Source organism: Mus caroli, chromosome 15, assembly GCF_900094665.2.
Source record: "Mus caroli chromosome 15, CAROLI_EIJ_v1.1, whole genome shotgun sequence".
Taxonomy (NCBI): Eukaryota; Metazoa; Chordata; class Mammalia; order Rodentia; family Muridae; genus Mus; species Mus caroli.
In genome coordinates, this window is record NC_034584.1 from 68,162,397 (window position 1) to 68,174,189 (window position 11,793).

The following is an 11,793-nucleotide window of genomic DNA, read 5'->3' on the forward strand; positions in this document are numbered from 1 at the left end:
CAGAGGAAGAGCAAGTGTGGCAGCTGCCTCTGGCTGGTTACCCTGGGTCCTTGGGAGTACCCAGTGTGGACCCCAGTGCCACTCACCAAGAGGCACTGGATGAGCTCTGGTATCTGTGTGAACTTGTACCTCTGGGAGCTGTACTCTGCCTGGAGCGATCTGGTGAGCAGGATGGTCGCAGAGAGGAAGCTGGACTTCAGGATCTCATCCTGTCCCCCATAGATGACCCAAAGGTCAAGTCAGGGGACACTTCCCTAAAATCCTGTCACACAACCCAAGCAGCCCCCCTCCCTTAATCGGGGGACCAGGAAGGTGTGTAACACACACACACACACACACACCACATGCACAGGCACCCACCACACGCATACAACATACACAACCCCCTCATACACAAGTACACAGAGCTAACGCATTTACTTGGCAACCTTACTCACACATACAACTTCTCTGCCAATTGAGGAAGCTAAGTACAGGGTTCCCTTCTCCCTTGGGTCAGCCTCACTACCCTGGAAATACACAGTCTTATCCCAGTCACCTGCCTGCCAGAGCACTGGACCCAGGAGTACAAGGAGAAGACCCCGAGTGGGCTCTGTTCCCCAGACACCAGGGATGCCATGCGTGAGAACTGCTTCTGTGAGTTAATCCAGGTGCTCTGCCCACCCACCCTGCCTTTCTATGGAGAGGTGGGGCAGGCCTCACACAGGGGCCGCAGGAGAAGTAGTACACCATCCTCGAGGCGATGTTGTCCACCCAGGGCAGGATCTGCTCCTTGGTATGCTTGGCTATCTGACCATAGCACAACAGGGAGGTGCTGCTGACCCATTTCCATCGAAGGTTGTCTGATGGCTGTGGGTGGGTGACAGCTAGGCTGGAGGGTGCCACCTTCTCAGCCCTCCCGGCCCCCACCTCCCTCTGGCCAAGGAGAAAGTTGAAGCCCCTGTAGTGACTTAGGGTGCTGGCCATCACTATCTCTCCTCCATAGGCTCAGGCCTAGGGCTGACACTAGTCCTCTCATCAAGGGAGTCCCTCTTCCTTTGGGATTACTTTGTAGATTCTTCCCAGCACAGTTACAGGGGTGAGGGCGGGGCAGAGTGGGGGGACGGGGATGCTGGCCAGGAAAGAAGAGCTGCTCAGTGAAGCTACTAGGGCACATCTGAGAACTTGAGGCCCAGGCATGGCATGGGAGGCTCCTTGGCTCAAGATCCTTAGCTCAATAGTTTCCACTCCTAAGGTCTTGGAGGGGGGTCTCCTAGGAAGCATGGGCACAAAGTAGACCTTTCATCCATCCCGTGTCCCCTACACTAGCCCCTAAGGGAAGTTGGCCAAGCAAGAGTCTTAGTGTCACCAATGGGTATGTGTAAGCTGGCACCCTCTATGCCCAGGGCTGTCCTGTTCAACATGCTCCGGTACTCGGGACCTCCCTACCTGGCTGTCCTCGGTCGCAGCAACTGATTGCAGAAACTTGGTACGGCCCAGGTGCTCCAACAGGGCCCACACCTCCTCCAAGTGCCTAGTGGAGGCCAGGCCCACAGCCAGTGCAATGCCCTGTATACCAGAGCACCCTTGTGAGGCAGCCCACAAGTGAACGGCACAGGTCCTCGGCCAGCTCTCTTGGACCTGTTCTTCCACCAGGGCTGCCTCCCAGGGTCTGGGCTGGTGGAAAGCAGGTGAAGTATCCAATGCAGTGAGACAATACCACAATACCATGATACCACAGTGATGTTGAGTGGGGCACGAGGGGTGGGGACTAGTATAGAGACACAAGACAATATGCTGAACCCACCTCCCGCTGTCTGGAGTGCTGATGGGACAAATCCAGGAGGCTGGCCAGGTGGCACTGCACCTTCTCCACACTGGGGCACTCACGCAGGATTATGCCGTAGAGGTGGAAGAAGAAGGCCTGTGGCAAGGTAGGGTGGAGAGCAGGCTAATGCTGCTCAGAAACACACCCATCTGAGCAAGGCAGGGCTGTGTGGTCAGAGCTACTCCATCCCCAAGAGGGAGCCCTTTCTCGTCCCACTGTGTGGGACAAAGCATGGGAGGTCACCTCCCTGAAGCATTTCCACAGGGCTGAAACGGCTGCAGTTTGCCTGTGGGGCACTGACCTTATCAGTAGCCTTCCTGGGGTCCAGGTTGAGAAACTCTAGGAGCTTTTGAACAGAGGGATTCCAGAATGAGACCTCTGGCTTTTCCCAGAGCTGTGGGAAAACGGGTACTCAGGCCTTGCCTGTCCCTACCCAACCTCCAGGGTAATACAGAGTTTAGAACTAGCAGAACAGATACAGTCCTACCAGGATCCTGAGAGGATGGAGGACAGCCTGCTCTTAAATAGGCAGGGAAAAGTCAAAGGCAAAGCCCCTCTGGGAGCCAGAGCCTCCATCGTAGGTAAATCTGGCTGTGCCTATCTCTGTGGTAGTGCCCTGAGACTCTTAGAAGCTGACATTCTTAGCAGACACAGAAAGTCCTATTGGCATTTGGGCATGTCCCTGGTTATTGTGCCTCTGTGTTGATTGACCCTACTGGGCATTTGCCCATTCTGTTCTGACTGAATGGTTTCCCCTGCTCACCTGAGCTTAGGTTCTCAGTCCCTACGCCTATGAATGCTTTGGTAGCCTCCCTACCCTCCCTCTATAAGCACACAGGCCTGCTGTAGCCCTCAAAGAATGTTCCACTCTGATTAGCCCAGAGGGAGTGGGCAACAGCTGAGGGATATTGGTCATAAAAATTAATTTGATAGTCACGCACCAGGAATAGCCCCATATATCCCAAGACCTCAAACACTCCTGGCATTGTCTGTGGTCCTCAAGCTGGCATTAGAGGACAGAAAAGTTCCAGGTGGACAGTCCTGAAGCACCCTGCCATGAAGGCTTTCAGAGTAGTCATGGGCCTGGAAATGCATTGGCCAACCCTGACAGCCTGGGACCCTGGGTAGACTCTGTGCCTTTCCACCAGTAGGTGGGAAGTAAGACATCCACCCAAACTCCCCAAAGCCCGCCAACACCTTCCCATAGAGGGTTAGGAGTTTCAGAGATGACCAAGACCTCTGGGAGTCCAGGAGTGGCCATCGATGAGTTCAGCGTAGTGGCTTGGGACAGGTTCCACAGAGTTCCTTGACTTCCTCCCAGGCCCCGTGAATTTCCCAACCAGTGGGGACTATCAGTCTCTCTGAACATACCTGGTTTTCCTTCTCTAGGAAGTGGCAGATGGTGTCCAGTACTTGGCCCTGCTCCATGACCATCATGTTCTTGATCTTATTGACCACCATGTCCTCCCAGGATGGGTTGATATTCAAGTACTCCCCCAAGAGCCCCACATCCAAGTTATCTGTAGAGGTTCCAGAAGCAGAGGTGGGCAGTACAAGCCACATCCACCGGTCCCTCAAGACCTAAGGAGCAGCCTTCCTGAGCTGGGTGCAGAGGACCACCTTGGGGGCCACCTAACACCTGCCCTTCCAGGGCCATGCTTGGCACACTGAAAGGACAGACACTGGAGGCAGACTTGCTTCTGTCAACACGGATGCATCAAGGAGGCCTGGTGGCCAGCTCAGCATTGGATTAGGGTTCATCCAGTTGGCTTGGGAGCAGAGACTTCACAGAGGCCAGGAATGTGACCTCAACTGCAGGTCATTTAGAGTGACATACTGACATAGTTCCAGCCTAGCCTCAGTAATGAAACGGCTAGCTCGGCCCATGTTTAAATCACAAAGCTGCAAGTAAGCATTCAATAGACTATCAGCATGGGGTTTGTCTTCTATAAGCCTAAACAGAACTTAAAGAGCAGGCATTTCCGCAGTCATCAGCCACAGACTTCCTGGGACCTGGCCATCCCCTACAGTGTGGAAGAGCTGGAAAGGAGTTGGCTGCATCTATGGTAGGAGCTATGTGGACTCATGGAGGCCTCTACCTTGCCAGCCAGTCAGGGCTCCCACTGCCATAAACATCCAAAAGAGGCACGTTCATTATCAATGGGGTGGGAAGGTGAATCCTGGAGCTGTAATTTTCTATCTACTTGTGAGACAAAGACAAGAATGTGTGAGGGAAGACAGTTGCATCCTACAGACATGTGGCTGAGAAGTGAATCCTTCTCTGAAAACCCTCTCAGTAGCTATCTCCAAGTGCAAACAGAAAGGCATGTCTAGAGCCACACCATTATGGCTTCCATCTGTCCCTCCAAAAGACTCATGGGCTGAAGCCTTGGTCCACACAGATGTCTCCCCTATGGTCATGAAGGATCTGACCCACTAAGTGAGTGAACTTATCTGCTGCTGATGGTGTCAGTGTTGGTGGTGATATTGGGAGATGAAGTCTGGATGGAACAAGGTTGTCACTGGAATACCCCTGGAAGGGTGTCTTCTTGGTCCCTGCTTCTTGGCCACCATCTGGTCAAAAGCTTTGCCCACCCGGACTTTCCACCATGCTGTTATGCTTAGCATAGATCATGGCTACAGAAGTAGCCCCACTGTGCACCAAATGAGCCTAAACACATAGGCCCTCCTATGCTTATGTCAGGTATTTTTGCAAACACCATGTAGAGCTAACATATGTATGTATAAAAGTCCCCTTCCTCACCAACAGGAAAATCCTAGAGGTTTCTTGATGGCTGTATGTTACTTGTACATTGTCCATTGTTTTTACAAAGATGATATACAAAGCCAGTCATGATGGAAGTGGAACTAAAGCTTCACTCTGATTCACACACAAGGGTTGCCTCATCATAGGGCTCTTGTCAGACTCAACCTTTGCAAGCCATGACCTATAGGACCTGGTACCAGAAGTGCTATACAGGATCCTCACCTGAGCCTTGGTCTTGGCCCTGTTCAGTTATGGCAGAAAGGGTCCTGCTGTTGGCATTTGAGGGCATCACTTACCCTATGTTGAGCTGGTAACCAAGACACTGCACAACCCACTGGAAGTCAATAATTCCTTCGCTCATGCTCACACACATTTGGCCATGCAGTAAAAACTTTTGCCTATCTACCTGCCAAGCACTGAGACCCTCAGTAAGCATAGCTATTTCTTAACAGGCTACCCCTTATGCCCCTAGAGCCATAAGAACAACACAAGAGAAACTGTGAGGTCCCTATCCATCTGGGTGGCAATGGTACCTAGTCTACGCCACCTAACTTCTTGGATGTAGGAATGGTAGCACCATTTCAGTTGTCCTTCCTAGGGATGGAGACATGTAAATGAGTGGGTTCTGCCCAGTTCCCTACTTCAGCAAGTCAGGGTCTCAATGACCCTCAATTCACACACTGTTCGGATGTGAGTACCTGCTCTCAGCCCCTGTTCATCCCAAGGGGCTTTGGCCTCCCTCAGCAGTGTGCCCACCCCCTAACTCCCACTTACTGTTGCACCCTACTTACTAAGCTCCAGCTCCTGCTCCTTCCTGGGCAATGGGCAACTGATCTTCCTACGGGGAGAGGATCTTTTTGAGGAGCTGGCAGGAGCCATCGTCAAGCATAGCCAAAATGGAACCAATGATTCTTTGGAAGACAGGACCTGGCAAGGACAGGATATCCATATCTCTTACCTACCTTGGAGACAGAACAGGACCACAGAGACTCTCAACCTCCCCAAGCCTTCCTAACCCCCTTTCTCTTGATCAACTCAAGCATCTTCTGGGTCCCCCTTATTTACTCCAGAGACAACACAGTTGGTCCTGGAGGCAGCAGTGTGATGTTCAGAAAGCCTTGGTCCAGCCTTTTCTGCTCAGCTACTGTGGTGGTCCACAAGGTAGGGTGAATAAGAATGGTCCCCATGGGCTCAAATATTTGAGTTCTTAGTCATCAGGGAGGGGCACTATTTGAGAAGGTTTAGGAAATGTGAATTTTGAAAAACTCATGCCAGTCTCTCTCTTCTCTCTCTCTCTCTCTCTCTCTCTCTCTCTCTCTCTCTCTCTCTCTCTCTCTCTCGATATAGATCAGGATGAAAAGTTCTCAGCTACTGCTCTAAGGCCTGCCTGCACGCAGCCCTGCTTCCCTCCATGATGATAATGGACTAAATTTCTGAAACTGTAAGCCAGCCCCTCGTCAAATGAGTTGCCTTGGTCATGGTGTCTCTTCACAGCAATAGAACAGTGACTAAGACAGCTTTAAGACAGCTACTTAACATGGGTGTGGTGGGGTCTCTGATCCCACTCTGCAGCCTTTACCCTGTCAATCCTTTCTTCAGGCATCCCCAGAACTTGGATCCTTCTCTGTGAACCAGCCATCCTACCCACACATAGGCTTCAGATGTTCTCCTTGTTAAAATAAATGTACCTTATGGTGCAGGGATCTGGGGACTCTATGTGTCACCAAGGCTGCCTTAAGGCCCACAGTCTAGAGTGTCTGGTTGCAGGTATTGGCTACAGATTCACCCCATGCTTGGGACATCTCAGAACTCTGAGCAAATGTCCCATCTGTCCAGCCTTGCCAATTTGGGGTGTATACCAGACCCCTAGGCAGCAAGCTAGCCAGTTCCCCCTTTAGCTCACCTCACTGCTGTCTATCCACATCCCTGCTCAGTTTGGGAACCTCCCAAGTGTTCTGAGAGCCACTCTCTGGCATTTCCCCCTGGTCTTGCAACTCTATTGTAAAGCATTCACGCCAGGCTCCCTACCCCACTTTCATTGTTAAAAGGATTTTGAACAACTCGGGAGTTTGGCCAAGGACACCTCTAGGTATGTCTGTGCCAGTGCTTCCAAAACAGATCAGTCGAGAGGAGAAGACCTGACCCAAAGGTTGGGTGGCATCATTCCATAGGCCGGCCTCCCAGACGAAATGAAGGGAGGGAAGGAGAAAGGATGCAGGTGCCAGCATCCTACAGTGCCCTGTCCTCAAGCTGTTCCTCTCTGCCATCCTTTCCTCACTCTGGCAGACTGAGACCTCTGAAGCTGTGAGCCAAAATTCCCTCTTTTGCTTCTGTCAAGTATTAGTCAAGCTCTTAGCACCCAGCCTACTCCCTCGCATCCTGAGGCTCCCTGTTCTGAGCACTCTCCTCCACCCATCCACCTATCTGCAGTTCTTTGCAAGCTCTGCTGGCTCCGGCCTGGCTGGGGTTTCTTTATCACCTCTGTCCTACGGCTTCTCATAGCTTCTCCGTTAACCCTGTGGCATGGGGTGGGGGTCGGAGAGGCCACTGAGCACCTACCTCTCCTGAAAAGAAGGCTCTGTTTACCTTCAGACCTATATGCTCCATGGGCCTGGCACTGTGTGCACTCATGGTACCAGGAAGGAACAGATGCTGTGAGATAAGCAATGTGTTGACTGACTATAGGTGAGAGCTAGAGAGTGATCGGCTGGGCAAACATGGCTGTGAGTGGGGAAAAGCATGAGGGCCTGCCTTCTAGCTGAGGGGAGAGCCTCTGGTGCCACTCTGGCCCATTTGCCATTTTGTGCCCCATCCTGCTCAGTGCCAGGGGCTGAGTGTGGCCCAGTGTTGGTGGCCTTAACATCACCCCATTTTGAAAAGTCTGTTGCCCATCTGGGGCCTCAAGGTTCTCCCTGATAACCCAACTGTCTGGCCCTGCTATGACTCCAGCTAGAGCCCCTCCCATCTGCTTTAAGTTATTGTCCACCCTAGCCAGAGCTGACTCTGGATTTCCAAGCCACAGTGGCCATGCCATTGTCTGGCCATGCCACATCTGGCCTTAGCAACTTTAGGCTGTTCTGTCTTGAATTCTTTCCATCACCTAGACCTCTTAGTAGCTCTGCCTATCAAACTAGAGCGGGAGGTTGCCCTCAGGCCTTGAAAAGGGTCCAGGGATGTTGAACCTCTCTCTTTTGCAAACTGGACCCTTACAATCTTTTCATGGAAGCCACAAAAGCCATTTGTAAGTGACTGTTCCCGAGCCTGGGGTAGATAGAAGTGGAGGGAAACAGGGGACTAGAAGGCTACATGGAGGACATGGGTCAAGACACAGAGACTAAAGTAAGGGTTGGACAGTGACCCAAGGTGAGGGGGCCACTGAGAGCAAAAGGGGGGGGGTCAAGTGTGGCTACAGATGGCAGATAGGTCTATAACAAGAGGTTGCAGAGAACAGAGGAGACACTGTTATCTCTTCTACCCACCCTCCCCCTCCTGTTCCTTGCTTGTGCTTTCTCCCATGCAAACTCTTTTTCCTCTCCAACCTAATACAATCAGCTTGCACTTAGCTGGGCTACCCCAAGGAACCTAGAGACCAGCTTTTCAGATCCTTCTGTGTATCTAGGGATTCTCAACTCCTCTCTCTCAACTCTCTAGTCCTCAACCCCACAAACCCTCAGAGCCCCTGCACAGCTTCTGAAACCTGGTTTACTCAGCGCCAGCTCCTTGCCAAGTCTCTTGTGGTCAGCCACAGTCCCATCAGTCTCAAGGAAGCCACGGCCCTCTTTAGTTCTTTGAAAGGGGGCACGAGGGTCCCATCACTGGCTTGGTATAAACTGTTTTATTACCTGGAATGTTTCTGTCTTGACTGCCTACACGCCCCTCGATCCTTTGTTGTCACCTTTCCATCCCTTTGTGCTTCGGCCTCTCCCACCTGAGTTCTCCAGCTGTCTCTTTACTCTCTGGCTCTGGGTTAGTGCTGGGCACACAGTGAACTTCTGAGGGCCACCAGGATATCAGTGCACTCTGCAGCTGCTGCAGCGAAGCAGTCTTTGGTAGATGAAGAAAGACTTCTGCGTGCTGGAAGGCAGCGCAGAGGTGACCTCCAGGCTACTCAAAGAAACAGAAAAACATGGAAAAGACCTGTTACTCACACATGCACACAGTTTGGGTGATAACACAGATGACAGTCGTCACCAAGAGCCCCAGAGAACCCCACTGGTCAACTTGCACCTGTGTAGGTCATTTGCTGTCAAAGACTCTCTTATCCTGGGGCATCGTGGTCTGCTTGTCCTAGACTCCCACTTTCAGGAATTCAGTCCAAGGATTAAAAAGTAGAAATGCCCAAAAATCACTGTTCACTGATTCTTCCTAGGTCTTAAATAGCCACAGGGTCAAAGAGAGACAGATGCTCAGTGGGCAATGATGGAAACCTGCTCCCAGAATGTCGACTGATCACACGGATGTTGTCTGGCTCAGGGGCAAAGACCCAAAATTCTAATTTAAGATCCACTTTCCCAAGATATTGTGATTCCAGACTTTCACGGGGGGGCAGTGCAAAGGAGTCTATTTTACTACTGTCAGAAAAACAAAACAACAAAAAATGCTACTTAAAATTTAAAAAGCCGTGAGGATTTGTTTGGTTGGTTGGTTGGTTTTTGAAAGGCAAGCAGAAGATGTAAAACCATACCTATGGCTTTGGGGCAGGAAACTGAGAGACAGGACCTGGTCCAGGGCTCTGCTAGCACCTGAAGTCTTGAGCCTGGTGGCCTTGGGCAGCCTGAGAAGAAGGGAGGCAATGTGACTGGGGGCTGTTTGTGCCTAGCCAAGGGTAAAGTTGAAGACTTTGGGCCCTGCCTGCGTCAAGATTCAAGGAAGGGAGAAAGGCGGCTAGAGTTAGCCAAGAGTAGAGGAGCACTCTTGGGACTCCCAACAGCTCCCTGGAGGGAAAAAGGAGACTTTGCTTCCACTAGGTGTGTCTCCCCTCCTTCGCCTGCCTCCCACCCCATTCCTAAGGAGACGTTTATTGAGATTCTCATTGTTGCCTGGCAATCCAGAGACTGCCCTCGACTGGGGAGAGACAGCAGAAGAGTATAAAATAGGGCAGGTGTTCAGAACCTAGAGGGTTAAGGAAGAAGAGGGAGAGAGTATTTCTCATCCACTCAGGATCCTTCTGCCATCTACTATTGAAGCTTCTGAAGGAAACCCCAGTCCCCCACTGTGAGATCTGGTTGTCTGGGGGCAGGGGACAGACTCAAAAGGTTCCCTGAGATGACAAAATCTCGATTAGTCCCCAGTTGGGGCTTAATTACGATGAAACACCTCCTCAAAGACAGACCTGTCTTTGAGTTACTATCCCCAAGGCTCAGTGGGGATTGTGCCCCCAAGAAATCCAACCAGAAGCCCCCAAAGGCTTGAGTGACAAGTTCCCAACAGCCACTGGGTGTTCAGGTCAGGAGGGAACCTCAGCCCTGAGGATTCCATCCTAACCGACACTGAGAGCAGTTGAGGAGCAATGGAAATTAGACAGGGGCAAGACACATTATCTGTGTCAGTGTCATCTGAAAAACAGTAAGGGCTACTTGGAATAGTCCCAGAGGAGATCTAAGAGGGAGCTCCTTTTGTAAAACCTCTGTCCCATCTGACAGTCTCAAGAATAGACTTTGTCCCCCTAGAAGGCTTGAACATGTACAGCTGCTTGACAGCACCTGCTTCATGGTTTAGATGGCCTGGGGGGACCCTACCTAGAGCCCCTGTAATATCTGCACCTCTGCTATTGGCTTGCTCCACTGAGCTCCTCCAAGTCTGACTTGAGGACCTGATGGCCAAAGAATGAACACTGTCCAGGTGGTCTTAGGACATATAATCACTGTGGTTACCCCAGGGCATTTGGACTAGTCTACTCTTAGATCTGCAATTTCCCTCAGAATGACAGTTGGAAGGGGTGTGGCTAAGCCAACTGCCACTGGAAGATCTGAAAGATCACCAGTAACCCCCACCCCAGTATACAGACAACAGCTATGCAGGCTGATGGAAGAAAGGTTAGCTGTCTTAGAGAAACACAGCCCTACGTAGTCCCTGGCCCTGCTCTCTCTGGGCCTCAGGATTAATCTATGATCTGGAGCTGGCTTCAGCACAGGCCTGGCTCCTGTCCAACAACCTTGCTTCAATAGGTGTGATAGATAACCCATCAGTGGCGAGGTTTTCGATTGCTTATTTTTCGTTTCTTTAATGAGGGATACTGAGTCCCTGAGTGTGCTTCTGGAACTCAGGGCCCGTTCACAGCTAGGCTTTGGGGACTTTGGCAGGAATCCTGATGAACAAGTTTGACTCTCCATAAGTTGAGATAGACAGACAAAAGCTGGCAGGTGGAAGCTTTGTAGGAAGGAAGACAGGGTCTTTCTGGATGCAAAGCTACCTACCCCTGGGAGAACAAGAGGCAGGCCCCACTCTGCTGAAGCAGGTCAGACTGGTGTGGAGAATAGTGGCTACCATTGTGAAGGGCTGAGGGACGTCCATCTGTTGGAGAGAGAGAAAGAGTACCTCTGAGAAGAGCTGGGGTCTAGGGCTTGGTTCTAGTCTCAGGTCCCCAGCCAAACCTCTGAATGAGAAACTCCAGGGTAGTTGCTATGACTGCCTTAGGCCCTCTTGAAAGACTTATTTCCTCTGCAGAAACCCCCACCACCACCACCACCACCGAAACTGTCTCTGCACACTGCACACTGTCCCTTCCCTGAGACATTTTGGGCTTTCCTTCCTGAGGGATATAGACCTTCCTTCCGAAACTACTTCCTCTGGTGCTCGGGGATCACTGTTAAATGTGTCAAGTGCCTATCTAGCATGAGATAAGTTTGATTTTTAGGGAACATGCCAGTTTGTACCCCAAGACATGATTTCTCATCTCCATCTAAGAAAAGTAGTAGGCAGCAAAGGGGGCAAGGTCTATACCAGAACTTTTACGAGAGCTACTGGGGGCCCCATAGCCCTGGTTGAAACCAGGTTGAATTTGGGGGGAGATTTTTCTTTTAACTGTCCCAAATCTCCATGGAGAGTAGAGTCTTCTATATCGCAGATCCAAGTTGCCTCCCTTCTATGATGCCAGTCAGGATTTGACCTAACACACCAACATGAAAATATTGTGATGTATTTTCTGGCACACCTCCCCTTCCCTACTCTCCAAAAGGGGATGGGGCAAGCCAGAAACTCTAACCAAAACTTCGGGGGA

The 11,793-nt window shown here is 51.2% G+C and overlaps 1 protein-coding gene across 7 annotated transcripts in view; it reads right to left on the reverse strand.

Moving 5' to 3' along the window:
* LOC110310900 (maestro heat-like repeat family member 5) overlaps positions 1–10,468 on the reverse strand; it is a 30,448-nt gene extending 19,980 nt beyond the window's left edge. For 3 of the 7 annotated variants that reach the window (XM_021184063.1, XM_021184061.1, XM_021184057.1), the window contains exons 1-10: positions 9,907–9,991; positions 9,259–9,348; positions 8,417–8,678; positions 5,366–5,501; positions 3,179–3,327; positions 2,109–2,201; positions 1,787–1,903; positions 1,429–1,548; positions 703–849; positions 87–209 (exon numbers count right to left, since the gene is read on the reverse strand). In XM_021184063.1, the coding sequence (XP_021039722.1) occupies positions 87–209; positions 703–849; positions 1,429–1,548; positions 1,787–1,903; positions 2,109–2,201; positions 3,179–3,327; positions 5,366–5,453 (837 nt within the window). In that variant the 5' untranslated portion in view covers positions 5,454–5,501; positions 8,417–8,678; positions 9,259–9,348; positions 9,907–9,991. Of the gene's footprint in view, positions 1–86; positions 210–702; positions 850–1,428; positions 1,549–1,786; positions 1,904–2,108; positions 2,202–3,178; positions 3,328–5,365; positions 5,502–8,416; positions 8,679–8,801; positions 8,925–9,258; positions 9,349–9,686; positions 9,708–9,906; positions 9,992–10,336 lie in introns of those variants that run through there. The other 4 variants (XM_021184058.2, XM_021184059.1, XM_021184062.1 and 1 more) reach the window with 4 other exon arrangements.
* Between the last annotated feature and the right edge of the window lie 1,325 nt (positions 10,469–11,793).